Here is a 16,291-nt window from a genome sequence, read left to right on the forward strand (position 1 = left end):
ATGGCAGATAAGTATATGAGGGTGGAGCAGGACATGTATGAGGACAGTGAGGTATGTGGTAGGAGTAACAGGTGGGGGCAACCGCTAACAAGAGCAGCTGAAAGAAGAAGGAAGAATGTATCTTAAGCCAAAAGCCTTGAGCCGCTCCTCATTTCTCTTTGCCTTTTCAAGACATTCGTAAAATTTTTACCCCTCAGCTATGAAAGACTGATGGGGTAATGTTGTCAACCTGCTGGGAAAGTGGGCATTCGACGTGGACACCCACGTTTGTGAAACTGACCTCACGGCCCAGTTTTAATCTGTGCTGCTAGTTTCAGTCATTGTGCAAATGTGCTGTTTATAAGGCTGGAAACCTGCAGTCAGGTGAGAAATCTGGAGTCACCTGGATGAGTGACGAAACGTTTCGCCCACTGAAAACATCCAGATGAACAGAATCAACTTCCTGGGATTTCCTTTCCTGGATCATTAAGCATGGATCAAGACTACTGAGAATTATTCCTGAAGACTACTGAGAGGAATTACAAGAACACTTTCTAAGAGAGCTCAGACTGTCTGAGAATACATGTGTTTATACCAAATATGACTTTAACTATAAACTGTTTTTGCCTTTTATACAATATTTAGATTTTTCTGTGCATGTTTTAATTATTCACCGCAGCCATTGCCCATTTTCCAAGCAAAATATAAAAAAATGCGGCAACCTTTTGCACAGCACTGTATTTCACATATAATGACTATGCATGTCATTTTCATTGTGCATGCATAGATGCATATTTAATCAACACTGAAGAAATCAATTTGAACCTGCCATGAAGGATGATTGGACATCTCGAATACTAACACAAGGATATTGCCAGCCTGTGTAGTTAGTGTAAAGTTAGTGTAAAGTTACTTTATATTGCTGTTTTGAATTTTTACTTTTCTCTCTCTTGGTGTCTTTATTTTGCAATAAAAGTTTATTCTTGGAGATCCTGAATGACTGCTCGGATGTAGATGAAATCGAGTTCCAGGAGGATGGAACGTGGTTCCCAATGAAACCAAGGAAAGAAGCTCTAAAGATCCCCACTCAGTCAGTTTCAGAAGTTGACAGTAAGTATCATCACTTTCACACCTGGCAGCTTTGATTTAATTCTAATAGTATGGTGGATTCATTTACAGTGGGCACAGAAAGTATTCAGACCCCCTTAAATTTTACACTGTTACACTGAACCATCTCAAGGATGATCAGAAAGAATGGACAGCACCTGAGTGAAGTACATGGGTGTCACAGCAAAGGGGCTGAATATTTAGGACCATGTGATATTTCAGTTTTTATTTTTAAATAAATCTGCAAAAATGTCAATAATTCCCTGTATTTTCTGTCAAAATGGGGTGCTGTGTGTACTTTAACCTCCTAAGACCCGAACTCTTTCATGGCATGCATTTTTATTTTCTCTTTGCTATTTGGGCTCATTGGGACCTGATGAATGTAAAAACGAAGAATTACCAGTCGTTGTTGTTTTTTTACATGATTTTTGTTTCTGAGAAACATGAGATCAACATATGAGGACGTGTTAAATTTCAATAGGACAGTGGCAGTATAAATGTGATGTCCACATATGTGGAAGCCAGGTCCTAGGAGGTTAATGAGGCAAAAAAAGAACTTAAATGACTGTAGCAAATGGATGTAATATAACAAAGAGTGAAAAATTTCTGTACCCAGTGTATATGTTATTCTCATGTGCACCCAGTTCCAGTACTGCCCAAAAACTGTAAGATGGTCAGTGCCACAGAAGTTTGTGTGTTAAAACAAATGTCATTGACTGCTTTTGAAAATTGATGAGCTTTGATAAATAAATATATAAAATTAATATTTAATTGAATCGCATTTATATATCACCAAATCAAAGCAAAAGTTATCTCAAGGCAGTTTATATCGTAGGATAAAGAGTCTACAATGATACAGAGAATACAATCACATGATCCCTGTGAGAAAGCGCTTTTTCGGGACAGTGGGGAGGAAAAAATGTTTTTTTTAACAGGATGAAAACTATATACATATATCTAGGCTTAGGATAGAGTGGCCATCACCTGTTGGGGGTCAAGGAAACGAGAAAATTTAGAGGATTCAGGGTCACCTATTCAGGCCTAACTATATGCTTTGTCAAAAAGGAACATTTTAAGCCTAATCCTCAAAGTACAAGGGGTCTCTGTCTCCCAAATCCAAACTGAGTGCTTGTTCCACAGAAGAGGCTCTGTCTCTATTTCTACTTTTAAGTGTGAATTACAAGTAAATATACACTACCAGTCAAAAGTTTGGACACGCCTTCTCATTTAATAGTTTTCTTTATTTTTACTACTTTCTACATTGTAGATACAAACTGAAGACATGAAATATATGAAGCAAGATTTATGGAAGCAAAGAAAAAATGGATAAATAACTTTAAATGTTTTATATTTTATATTCCTGAAAGTAGCCACCCTTTGTTGACAGCGCTGCAAAACCCTCAGCCTTCTCTCAGTGAGCTTCATGATGTAGTCACCTGAAATGGTTTCACTTCACAGGTGTGCCTGTCAGGGTTCATTTGGGGAATTTCTTGCCTTCTTAATGGAGTTGGGACCATCAGTTGTGTTGTGCAGCAGTCAGGTTGGCAATCCATCATTACTTTAAGAAGTGAAGGTCAGTCAGTCCAAAATATTGCTAAAACTCTGAATGTGTCCCCGAGTGCAGTCACGAAAACCATCAAGGGCTACGGTGAAACTGGCTCACATGAGGGCCGCCCCAGGAAAGGAAGACCAAGAGTCACCTCTGCTGCTGAGGATACAGTCATCCAGCCTTAGAAATCACAAGTTAACAGCAGCTCAGATTAGAGCCCAGATAGATGCCACACAGAGTTCCGGTAGCAGAAACATCTCTACATCAGCTTGTTAAGTTTTTAATGTAAGTGTACAACTTTATCAGCACTTTTCAGCCCCAGCCAGATGGCTCTCCAGCTCTTCCCTGCTCTGGTCCCAGCGTCACGGTAATAAGGGAGATCTTTGATTACTGTGAGTACAAGAAAATAATTATTAGAATGTAATGTGTTAAATTTGTTTAGATCACAGTAATAAGGAAGGATTGGTCTGTGTTTCAGTTTGGCTTAGCTGTAGGCCTGAGAGTGTGTAATTGTTTAGAGAGAAAGGAATTTATGGACACTGGAGGTCTGGTGTCATAAAAGGAGACAGGAAGCTACAGTTGGGGGGTTGCTGATGCTGATGCTTGTGCCTTTAATAAAAACGCATAATTGTTATAACTTAGAAGTAGGTTTGCAGGAGACTTTCCACATGTTTATCTGTAAATGTAAAACAACAAGATGTAATATGTTAACTCTGTTTCTATGTTGTGTAGAGGAATTTGGCGTAGCTTGGGTGAGATTACTTTTATGACCCCCAAGAAGTCACAGACACAGACACACACACAGTGCTTAAACTGTTACACTCACACATCCACATGCACACTCACTCACATGCACTCACATAGACACGCGGGAACGTGCACACACAGGCACTCACGTGCTCGTGCACATAGACACAGACACAGAGTTTGCAGCACACTGTGGGGGTTTTATGATGGGGTCAGCTTCTATAAAGCTGCCTGGAACTAACAAAGGGGTGAAGATTGTTTCAGAGGGACACCGGCCTCGTCTTCCCTTCTAGAAGTGCATGCTTAAATGAAGATGAATAAAGATTTTGTAAAAATGAATACTGGGTCCGGTGTATCTCTGGAGGCCCGAGGAATAAAAAAGAACCGGGGTAAAACTGATTTCCCAACATTACCTTATTGTCCAAACCTGCCCTGCAAGCCAGCTGCATCAAATCCTCCCCTGCAGCGGAGCCAGAGACCATACCTCTGCTACACACCCCTACCGTCCGGCCGAACCTGCTTATCCCCCAGGTTGGAAACTGGCTACAGTCATACACGCCCCCAGTCAGATACCACTGGGTGATCCTTCAAGCAGTGGAGCCACTGCATTGGGGTTTGGTCTGACCAGAGGGCAAATGGCCACCCCAGAAAGTAATACCCAAGGAAGCTGACCACCCACCTGATAGCTGGCACTAGTTTTCCACAGTGCTCTTATCTTCAAACGCATACCGTTAGCTTCCGGCTGATGCAGAACATCAGGTGGTCGATGCTCTTACCTGCTGGGACAAAATGGCCCACCAGCCCTCCGTTCAAGGCGTCCATCTGCAGGATGAAAGGGAAAACTTTGGTGTGTGAAGCAGCGGCTCCCCACACAGGGCCCTTTTCACCTGCACAGATGCCATCTGCCACTGCTCCATCCACTGGACCAGATCTGGGGCGCCCTTTTGGACGAGACAGATAAAGGGGCTCGTCAGCTCTGCAAAGCCTGGTACAAACTGGTGGAGATACCCAGCCAGCCCCAAAACCATCTCATGTCTTTTTTGTCTTAGGACATGGGCAGGATGCCATGGCTGCCGTTTTCTCTATCTGTGGCACCTGCACCTGCCCACCTCCCAAGTGGTACCCCAGATACCTCCCGGCATCCAACCGCACACTTTTTTGGGTTGGCTGTGAGCCCCAACTGCCTCAGGGACTCCAGGACTGCAGCCACCTGCTGCACATGCTCCGCCCAGATGTCATGTGGATGATGACATCGTCCAGGTAGGCGGCAGTATGTGCAGCATGCAGCCGCAGCACCTGGTCCATGTGGTGGCCGCTTTTTCCTTGGACTTTCCAGACAAGGGAATCTGCCAGTAGCCCTTAGTTAAATCCAGTGTCATGAAAAATTAAGCTGTGCCTATCTGGTACAGGAGCTCAGTGCCTTGGGACATGGGGCAAGCATCTCATTCACCAGTAGTCAACACAGAACTGTATAGACCCATCCTTCTTTACCATCAGAACTGTTGACTCTACCATTACCCCCATTTTCATAATTTTTTTTATTTTGTTTTAACAATTTGTCTCTTGTGTTTGGGCCTTGAACGCACACTATTGGCTGGCTGCGTTTCAAAGTGGGGCTCTATGAGAGTCGTACGGCTGGCCAGGGGGTAGAACACATCTGTAAACTAGGGGTGCAACAATACTCGTATCGGTATTGAACTGTTCGATACAGTGCTTTCGGTTCGGTACGCATATGTATCGAACAATACAAAATTTTTTATTTATTTTATCAACTTTTCTTCTGACGATGCTGTCTGTGTTGAGAGCTCAGTGGATCTGCGTTCGACTACTCCGCTTAGGCTGCACTCTCGAGCACAGATCCACTGAGCGCAGCGCAAGATAGCGAGACAAAAGTTAAGCTCGTTGTAACATGGCAACTGCCTCAACGCGACCCGAAATTGAACCTCCCCCACCCTCATTCAGATCTGGCGTTTGGAAATGTCAGTGGTAAGACATTATGAAAACACATTGAAAGAATACAAAGACAGTCAGAGTTAGTTCGCAGCGCTACGTGCACGGGTGAGTGATCGGATGATACTCACACCGAGGCGTTGTAGTCAGCTTTATTTATACTCAAGCATGTTTGCGTCACAGACACATGTAGGAAGAGATAACATACAACTCCTTACAAGGTGATAAGCATAAAACATATACGTTCAACTGTCACAACAGGAACTGGTCAAGCCTATCTTAAGGGGAACAGAAGCCAGTTGGTTCCTGTTTCCAACGGCAGAGTAGGCTTATGTATTTTTCTTAGAAGTCAGCAAGGGCTCACGTGCATGTGTAAGTGACAAGATACATGTAGTATAAAATATGTGAACATCATTGACAAAACATTAAGCAGTTGATTAAATAAAATCTCTTAACATTCCCTGCTGTTGTTCAAATATTTTCTACCTACTTCAACTTCCAGTCACTTGTGTATACTTTTTCAACCAGAGTATCATTTAGCAAAATTAATATGATCAACATTTAGGTTTGTTTTCACTTTGTTTACAATAATTAAAATTGTCTTCTTCTTCAGAGTCTGTGTTTCGGTCCTGATGTGTAAGCAACATCATCGTCTCTTGGTGGAACGTAACATGTGGTGTGATGGCAGTGGCTATGAGTCTGTTGATTAATGCTCTAATGCAGGGAATACAACAACATCCACACAGAGCGAGTATTGCTGCAAATACAGCCATGGACACCAGAATTGATGACACCAGAGTACGGTACTTCCCGAACATGTCCATCCAGCTGTCCTACATCGAAGTGTCGACTCCCGAATGTTCTTTCATTTTTTCATTTAGGGTCTTTAAACCCTCCAGGGCTCTGGTGAGGCTTCCATCCGCCGCTGTATTGTTGGGTATGAATGTACAGCATTGTTCTCCAAACATTGAACATACCCCATTCTTTTCACTCAGAAGCATGTCCAGTGCGATCCTTTTCTGAAACGACATTAGGGATGTGGCTCTCAGTTGCTCAGCTACTGCGTGGAGGCCGTTTCGTTACAGGGGTTCAATCCTTTCACCTGGCTCTTGATGGCCACCAACCACAAGAGTGTACATAGTACTGTGATGACAGGTGTCATTGTAGCACTTTTATTGTCTTTAAATATTCTTTTGTTTTGTGAGTGAGTTTCTTCTTGACCCCTTGTCACTCCCAGGGCCCCTGGTGAGTAGACCTCAGCCAGAGGAGTGGGATCCCAAGTGTTGCCACTGATCACCCTACTCCCCACCGAGCGAACACCAGAGGTTAGGGAGGACTGGAATCTAGGCTGTTGCTCACTTTAGTCTGACGTCGATGAATCCTGGAGTAGTTCGACCTTCTTCGTGTGGCTTTGGTGGATCCAGGAGGACTTGGTAGGGTCCTTCCCACCTCGGGGAACTCCAATTTTTCTTCTGGAGCATTTTTATCAGGATCCAATCACCTGCCTTCAACCTGGAAAATACTGGAGAAGAGTCACACAGCAGTTTGTTGTTCAACACAGTTTCAGTATTTTCTAGCAACTTTGCCATCCACTCTACTAGAGTAGTCTCTCTAGCTGATTTGTTTACTGGTTCACTCAGTATTAGTAGTGGGAAAAGGTCTTCCATGAATTATTTCAAATGGCGTCAATTTTTGTAAGCCTGCCATTCAGGCCATGGTCTCCCTGTTACTTCCATGCATTTCCTCAGTCTCTGTTTTATCGTGCCGTTAGTTCTTTCCACTAGTCCGGCACTTTGTGGGTGGTAAGCACAGTGGTGTTTGATGCTGAATCCTAGTGCTTCAGAAACCTTGCTGATTACTTCATTAACAAAATGTGTGCCATTGTCAGATCTTATTAGATTTGGTATTCCATATGTAGGGATAAAATGATTACACAAACATTTTGCCACTGAGATTGCATCATTTTTCTTCACTGGGTAGATTTCTGGCCACTTTGAGAATGCTTCTATGATCACTAGAGCGTCTTTTGAACCTTGGCTTTCATTTAGCTCAATAAAATCCATGTGAATGGTATGAAATGGGTGAGGTGGTGTGGGAAAGGATGTGGCGGCGTTGGGAAATGGCCTCTCTTTGGCCTTAAATTTCCCTGTGCATTATGTTTTTGGCATATCATGCATGTACTTATATATGCTTTGGCTGAGTTTTCAAAATTTTTTGAGTAGAATTGTTTAGAAAGAATATCTATCTACCATCCCTGCTGTTGACAAATGGCAATGCCCATGTGTCACTAATGCCGCTGTTTTATGTAGGGATTTAGGTAGAATAGGTTTCCCATTACATGTCATGATATCCTCTTTCAAAATTGCGCCATCTTTTATCCACGAGGATTTTTCATTTTGTGGGGCCGCCTTTTGTTCGTCTTTGAGGACTTCTATCGGTATCAGGGAGCACGAGGTTAATGTGAGAACATTTGTTTCTTGCCGTGCAGCCTCTTTTGCTGCGTAATCTGCAAAGTTATTTCCTTTAGTGATGTAAGAGTCATCTTTTTGATGTGCAGCACATTTGCATAGTGCTAACTGTTTTGGCAATGTTATCACTTCCAACAGTGCCTTTAAAAGATTTCCGTGTTGCACTGGATTGCCAGTAGAAGTAATCATACCTCTATTCTGCCAAATTCTTGCAAAATGATGTACTGCTGAAAAAACATACTGACTGTCTGTGTGTCTCTCTGCCTGTCTGCGTCCTTGACACAGTCAGCTCCTTTTATGGGCATGTAGTTCCTGTTACACACACGATTTCCTGTCACAGACATACCACAGGCACACATATTTCCCGTTTCTCTAGACTAACCAAACTCTTTGTTGAACTTTCCATATAGCGACAATAAGTTTCCAACATTTGAGAGTTGTCTCACATGTGTCAGGTAAGACAAATTGGCTTAGATTTAAAATTGAAGTCACTGCATGGGGCACTTTGATGATTAAAGTGTGTCCTAAAACATTGTCAGCTGACTTTTTACTGCCTCTGCTGCGGCTACACCGGTTCGCACACATGTGGGCAGGCCTGACGCAACAGAGTCTAATTTACAGAAGTAAAATGCAAGCATACGTTGTTTTTCTCCAAATGCCTGTGTTAAAACAGCTTTCATGTAACCTGCACTTCCATCTACATGTAAATAGAAAGGCTATTTCCAAGTTACTGAATGGTTCTTCTTTTTTCCCTTTGTAGATACAGCACTACATATTACTTAAGGCATTTTAGACAATTTCTATTTTGTTTTAAAAGAATTCATGTATCTCATACATGTTACATATGTCAAACTTCTAAGTTGGGAAAAACTTTGCATTGCTTACAGCTCATAGCTCCCAGCTCTAAAACTAGGCATTAGCAAATCATATGCTTAATCATTATGTGTCATTGTGATCCAGAGGCATGATCACAAATTTGTTTCCAAAAAAACAAAATAATCAAACCAAAACAAAACATACATGAGTCAGGACACATAAAAAAGAAAAAGCTGCTGTCAGAAACAAAGCAGAAGTGTAAGGAAAAAACTGAGCTCACAGACAGCTGCATGTATAAGCTTTAATATCATGCAGCTTCTGCTCTTGCAACAACAATTAAATAAAAAATATGTAACTTGCTCATTAGCTTGGTAGTGTCCACATATTTAATTCAACTTCTCAAACCTGTAGCTTTAGCTGTTGTATACAGGGTTTGGCTTATTAGTTGTTAGTATAGGTTTGCTCTTCATCTTAACAAAATCTCATCTAGGATGACAGGTTTACAAGCAGGTCAAGTGTCTCTATGCACTCTTCTCATTAATATTATGTCATTATTAATATTATTATTAATAATTATTTTCTCTTATTTCTATATAACATCAATAGTATATTACAATATACTACTATACTACAAATATACAATAGTCTATTATAATATTTCATATATATTTTATTATGTATCCATCAAGGGCTGGGGGTGATCTGCAGTTTCACCCCCACCCAAGCCGGAGACACACTTTCCTTAGCTGAACAATGACACAGCCATAATATACCTTATGGATTTTTCTTTTTTTATTTGATATACTTTCGTGTGAATTATCTGGATTTATGCATTCTATTCATTCTAGGCACGTTCGTCATGCCAACTATATTTCATTGTTAATACCAGTATACAGGTTGTTATCCTTCCTATTATTAGTTGGAATACATTAGATAAGCTCTAATTTAATTTAACCTTTTGTTTATTCCACTACATTCCTCTTTACAAATTTTAAAATATTGCAATTCTTAAATACGTTTTGTTTTCCTTTTAGGATTATTTTTTATTTATTTCTGCTTGGGGGGTTTCTTTTAATTTAGTCAATGCGGAGGGGCTACATTTTCCCTCCCATGTAGGACATTTAGTTTTCTTTTGGATTTCTCCATCTACATGCACTAATTTGTCCAGCGCCTGGACATTTTTTCTCTAACCACTGCTCGTCAGCAGTGAGTTTTGAAGCTTCGTTACCCATTTTAATTTTATTTAGTCGATACAATATTTATATTTTTTATTTATTAATACTACCAACACACACACTGTGGGACGTTCTGGCACTAGAGTCAGAGGAGGTTTATTAAGTCAGCCTTCTACCCTGAACTAAATTCAGGGCGGACTTAATTTTTTTTCGTTGATGCGCAACCTTTCTCTTCCTCACCATTCAGTACTCACAGGAAAACACTAGGAGTAGTGCAGGAGCCTAGAGTTCCTATTCAATTAAGCACTTACTCCTCAACAAACATACAGCGCGCTTAGAAAAATCCTATTTTTATTTGACACTCTCGTTACCTTTCACTCCCGGAGTGAAATGAAACCACGAGCTACCAACCTCTCTTTTGTTGCGGAATGGGCCCACACAGGGCGAATTATCCCGTCTTACACAGGCGAGCGTTTACGTGCGGGTCCACACAGGGCCCGGTCCACACAGGACGTTTTACAATAGGACACGTCTGTCCTTTTGGTCCACACAGGACCCTTCTACTTTGAGCAGTGTCAAGCTAAAAATCGATTATTCAACGCAAAGTGTTTCTGGCTGCTTTATATTCACCTTCAATGTTGCGCTGTGTTCTTTGTTCCGGCGTCACCGAGTCCTGGCGTCGTGAACCTGTATAAGACACTGGCCAGTAGGCGAATTTACGACTCTGGGCTTTTCCTCGCTTCGCTGGAAGCGGTGGTTGCAGTGCAGGTACTCACGACGTCAGGATCCGGTGGCTCCGTCTGTGAATAGTTAGATGATATAATAATATCAATCAACAATCCGGCTCGAAGGACTAATTAAATGTCAGTGGTAAGACATTATGAAAACACATTGAAAGAATACAAAGACAGTCAGAGTTAGTTCGCAGCGCTACGTGCACGGGTGAGTGATCGGATGATACTCACACCGAGGCGTTGTAGTCAGCTTTATTTATACTCAAGCATGTTTGCGTCACAGACACATGTAGGAAGAGATAACATACAACTCCTTACAAGGTGATAAGCATAAAACATATACGTTCAACTGTCACAACAGGAACTGGTCAAGCCTATCTTAAGGGGAACAGAAGCCAGTTGGTTCCTGTTTCCAACGGCAGAGTAGGCTTATGTATTTTTCTTAGAAGTCAGCAAGGGCTCACGTGCATGTGTAAGTGACAAGATACATGTAGTATAAAATATGTGAACATCATTGACAAAACATTAAGCAGTTGATTAAATAAAATCTCTTAACAGGAACTATTTTGGTCTTCATGTGAAGTATGACCCTGATGGTAAGCACGTCATGGACAAAAGTAAAACAGTATGTCGGATGTGCCACGCAATGCTCAATTACATCCAGCCCCACACACGGGGCGATCCGCTGTAACTCGTTAACGGAGATTTGCAGCGTTGTGGCGTTAACGTCATTTTAACGAGATTAACGCTGACAGCACTAGTGGGAACACAATGAATATGACTGCACATTTACGCCGACATCATCCTAGTGCAAAGACAAGTGGAAGCAGACAAAAACAACAAGCACGCATGCTACAAACTTTACCCGAGTCATTTAGACAGCCGTTAGCACTTGATTCTCCTTATGGGGACCTGATATGTTTAATATGCTGCTGAGAATATACCCCAGAAGAAGCGTATAGTATAGCTTTTATTTTGGAAAGAGCCATTTCTCTGTAATAAACTCTCTTTTCCAAAGATGAGGGATTTCTCGATCAGATAGATTTATTTTAATTATTTTGTTATTTCAGCAACATTAAATTTAAAAACTGTACTTTTGAGTTAAAATAAATATTTATAATTTTAATAATTGACAAATTAAAAAGGCATGAACATTTTTTTTGTATCGAAAAAATATCGAACCGTGACACCAAACTATCGGACCGAATCGAACCGTGACTTTTGTGTATCGTTGCACCCCTACTGTAAATCGCTGTTGCAGTGCAGCAACATCCACTCTCTGGACCTGTGGGAGATGGTTATCGCAGTGGAGAGAGACAGGCATGGTGGAATTTGGCACCTCTGGACAGAGAAGCCGTTTCAGCCTCTCTCGGAGTGATATATTTGTGCGGCTCCTCCCATGCCCGACCGTACCACCTGATAGTCAGCAACCGCCATTCACCATGTGACCACGAAGGGTCCTTGGCGAGGAACTTTAAACTAGAAGAAGAAACCAAGACAAGCACTTTGTCCTGGTGAAAACTGCCACAGTCTAGCCCTTCTGTTGCACAGGTGCTTTTACGTTCCTGGGCGTGGAGCAAATTTTCCTGTGACAATCTCCCCAGCATGTGCAGCTTTGCTCTCAGGTCCAGGACATAGTAAATCTCATTTTTGGCTGGGGTCAGATCTTTCTCCCAGATTTCTTTAATGAGATCCAACACCCCCTGCGGACTTTAAAGTCTTATTCAGCCGCTCCAACTGCCTGTCAGTCTGAGGGTGGTAGTGTGAATAACTTTAATGTCCAGTAATTCATAAAGTTCTTTTAGTGTGTGAGACATAAATGACAAGCCCTGGTCAGTCAGTATTTCTTTTGGGACGCTAACTTGGGAGATGACCTGAAAGAGCATCGGCGTCAAACTTTTTACAGAAATGGTGCGCAACTTCACTGTTTGGGGATATCTCATTGCTTAATCCACCAGAGGTAACACAAAGCAATATCCACTTGCACTCTGGTGGAATGGCCCGGTGAGGTCCATGCCAATACGCTCAAATGGGAGATGAGTGGAGGATTCACGGTAATGGGCACAAAGGTGCTTTTGGAATACCGGGCTGGTTAACCAGCTGACACTCCAGGCAGTGCCCGCATCTGCCTGGATGCCTGGCCAATAAAATCAGACTGTTGTTCGCTCCAGAGTGTTGCCATAACCCATATGCCCTGCCATGGGATTGAAATGAGCCTGGAAAATCATTTCCCAGCAGTATTTTAGCAACAACAACAACTGGATGTTCGTCTTCAATGCAAGTGTTGCAGCTCACTCGATAAAGTCTATTGTTAGTTAATACGAAGTGCGGCTAGGTTCATGCTGCTACCTGATTGTCCACAGAAGGGGTTAGTTGGCTGCTGCTGTGGGCTGGCTGTGTAGCAGGCAGGAGTTGGACTTGGAAACTAAGTTAAAGTATAATGTAAAAGAAGTAAGTAAAAGAAAACTTTATTGCTGAACCTGAACTGACCACAAAGTAATCCAGGTTTTAAAAGTGACACATCCATGATGAAGAATGTGACAACATATACACACAGAGGACAATGAAGGAAGAGGGAATAGGTGGGAAGACAGCTGAACCCAGTACAGAGTAAGCCTGGTAGAGGTCGGAAGCAAAAGATTTTAAGGAATCTGAAAAGAAAACTATCGAGAGTTAGGTTTAAAGGTCCTAGAACAACCGCAAAGACACTGTGAATGAAATTGGGAATTGCAGTCTCAAAGATGAAAATCACTAGAACCATATGCACCTTCAAGCCAGACTGAAGTATGCTAACGAAAACCTCAAGAAAAATTCTGCATACTGGAAGCACGTCTGTGGTGAGTGTGGTTTTGGGCTCAGCTGCAGGGGATGGGTGGAGCAGTGGGTCCAGGGGGTCGTGTCAGCAGAGACTCACCCACACAGCTGTCACCAAATCATGCTTCCCCTATATGAGTAGGATGCTGAGACCTGAGGGAAGAGCTGTGTATTGGACTGGAGAAAGACACCACGATCAGGAAAATTCCTGTGCCTGCAACACAGTGTGCCTTGGGTCCTTTCTGTCACAAGGTCCTTTCATCAGATGACACTACAGAAGTGCTGCTTATATTTGGAGACAAAAGGTAGAGCCGTTCAATCCAAAGAACTGTCCCCAGAGTTAAACACAGTGGCTGGAGTCTGGAACTGGGAATCTGTTGAAGGTGGAAGGAATCATGAAGAAAGGAGGATAAGTGAATGGCCTAGGATTGCTCAGGAGACCCGTGTGCGACATAACTACAATATACAACAGCAGGCTGTTATTCAGCAAAAGAAATACACCAACTAATAGCATCAGGAGGGGATGATTATGTGACCCTTTATCTAAAATAGTTTTCTGTGTGTCAACAAAAGTCATGTAAGTATTCAAAACAAGGATGCAGGATGCAGCACTGAGAAATACTATTATTTTTAAATGAACTGTTCATAGGGTGGCTGACAATTCTGTCCTCATCTGTATGGGATAGAAGTCAAAGAAATTGATTTATACACCTTATACATCTCTGTGTCATTTTATTGTGAATTAAACTGTGTACCTTTTTGGTGCTTTGACAATATTGTTTTCAGAAACTGTCATACCAAATAACTGAGCTGAAAGAGACGGGAGGTGGAAGATGAGGCAGCATAAACCCAATTGTGTGTCCGTGTGCAAAACCTCCAATGAGAATTAGTAATAATAGACCATTCGTCATCATCTCCCAGTGTCCCAACCTTTAAGCCCACAAATGGACTAAAGAGCTTGCATAGCAGGAGTGGACTAGCTCCATAAATGTAGTTTTGTTGTTGTTGTTTTTTAACCATAAACCATCTTAGAACAACTTGATTGCTTAACTTGCCCTCATCCGTAGTAACCTTTAAAACAGATTAAATAATTATTGCTTTTGGTCTTTTCATGGGACGGGAAGAGAAAAATCGTATCACGTGACCATTATCTTTCAGCCTCAGCTCCTTTGCGTCAACCATCAGTGGCCCGCGATTCTACTGAGCCGAGCTACACCAAGAGGGCAGATGTGATTGATCTGACGATAGAAAGCTCTTCTTCTGATGACGAAGAGGACAAAAACCGTCCACCCAAGAAACGCAACATTTCCAAGAATGAGGAGATGCATGCAAAGGGGTGAGCAGGCCTGTGGAGAATATATTCAGAACTGCAAACGGAGCTGTGTGTAACAAATTTAAAATATGATCGTCTCGATCTTTGTCCGTTGGTTTTCAGCATTCAGTCAGTTTTGCCATTTGGTCTGACAGCGCTGTACACCAGCATGTTGATAATTAAAGGTGTGCTCATCAGGTGTGTGTGTGTGTGTGTGTGTGTCTAAAGCTTCCCATCCCTTTGATGTTTTTACTCAGAGTGTTGACCTACCTGCCCACTGTGCAAGTGCCAAATGTCCAGGCCCCGGACCCGCCACATCTGAACTCTGCACTTGCCGACTATGCAGTCCCCTTCCATCCTTCTGCCTCGGCCACCATCCCCACAGATATGCAGCGTGAGTAAGATAAACGTTCACTGACTGTAAGCTATGTGCACATGAATATTGTTCAAAGTCTGATTCTTCTGTCTTGTAGGTCCAGATCTATTTTCCTTAATTCAGACTAATCCAGAGGTATGTTTTTTATGTTTTCTCCCTTTTTGTAAACTGGACATATTCTCATAATGTTACTGACATGTAGACCTTTCTGTTTGTTTTAGTTAGAATGGATATGACACTGGTGGCAAATGTTACAAAATTCCAACATTCAAAACTTGACGTGATCAAACTTAATGCACAGATATTTTTAGACTATAAATGATCTTTCTCCCAAAACTGTAACTGCATGTTCAGTTCAATTCAGTTTTGTTTATGTAGCACCAAATCACAGGCTCAGGGAGGGGCGGGGCCATCTGCTGCGACCGGTTGGGGTGAGAGAAGGAAGACAGGATAAAGACATGCTGTGGAAGAGAGACAGAGATTAATAACAAGGATGCTGTCGACAGGCAGCATCTGAAACACTGTCGTCTCATTGCTTTGTTGGCGCACTTGTTGTCATGTTCACTTGCACCAAAGCAGGTGCAGTTGATCCACAGTGAATCAAGTTTAACTGGCTTTATCTTACAGTGTGATGACTGAGAGATGTCTTAGTTTTTTGTGTAGCCACAAAATAGATTTAGTGTAAATGTTTCATGTAAAGAAGGTTCAAACACACTGAAGTGAAAACGTTGTTTTTTGAATTCCTAACGAAGCATTTGGAGCTTTCATTCAGTATGATGTTGATCTAACCAGTTTGTCTCTCTGCTCACTATTACCTGCCTCAGATGTTCTTGCGTATCCTGCAAAATGCAGCTGCAGCAACCAGCAGCTCAGCCTTGGTTTCGTCGTCCAGCAGCCACTATGACGCCATCAGCCATGCTGCCAGCTCCCTCCATGAAACTGGGGTCGTCACAGGAGGGGAGGGGAGCAGGGGAGGAGAGGCCGACAGCGACATATCAGATAACATTTCACTCGATTGAGCCACGCCATACTGGACCTGTTCTAGCCCGGTTTTCTTTTTAATGTGGAATAAATATATAAATGTTAATTTTTACACACGAGCACTCTGATGATGGCTGATCCAACAGTGTTGACACTGTTGGCATGGAAACGATGTAGAGAAGTTGAAACTCTGCATGGACTACGGACAAAGTATATATGGAAATCTCAGCATTGCACTACTGCAAAAAAATGACACGGGTGTATCTCCTAGGTACTCGTACAA

General features: G+C 42.2%; 1 protein-coding gene across 1 annotated transcript; it reads left to right on the plus strand.

Annotated features, from left to right (window-relative positions):
• LOC134646729 (E3 SUMO-protein ligase PIAS2-like) lies at window positions 1-16,046 on the plus strand. Its single transcript, XM_063500584.1, has 6 exons — window positions 1-71; window positions 956-1,089; window positions 14,498-14,675; window positions 14,909-15,045; window positions 15,125-15,162; window positions 15,852-16,046. Exons 1-6 carry the CDS (start codon window positions 1-3, stop codon window positions 16,044-16,046), a joined length of 753 nt encoding a protein of 250 aa, XP_063356654.1.
• Window positions 16,047-16,291: the final 245 nt, after the last annotated feature.

This window comes from Pelmatolapia mariae, linkage group LG17, assembly GCF_036321145.2.
Source record: "Pelmatolapia mariae isolate MD_Pm_ZW linkage group LG17, Pm_UMD_F_2, whole genome shotgun sequence".
Classification (NCBI taxonomy): Eukaryota; Metazoa; Chordata; class Actinopteri; order Cichliformes; family Cichlidae; genus Pelmatolapia; species Pelmatolapia mariae.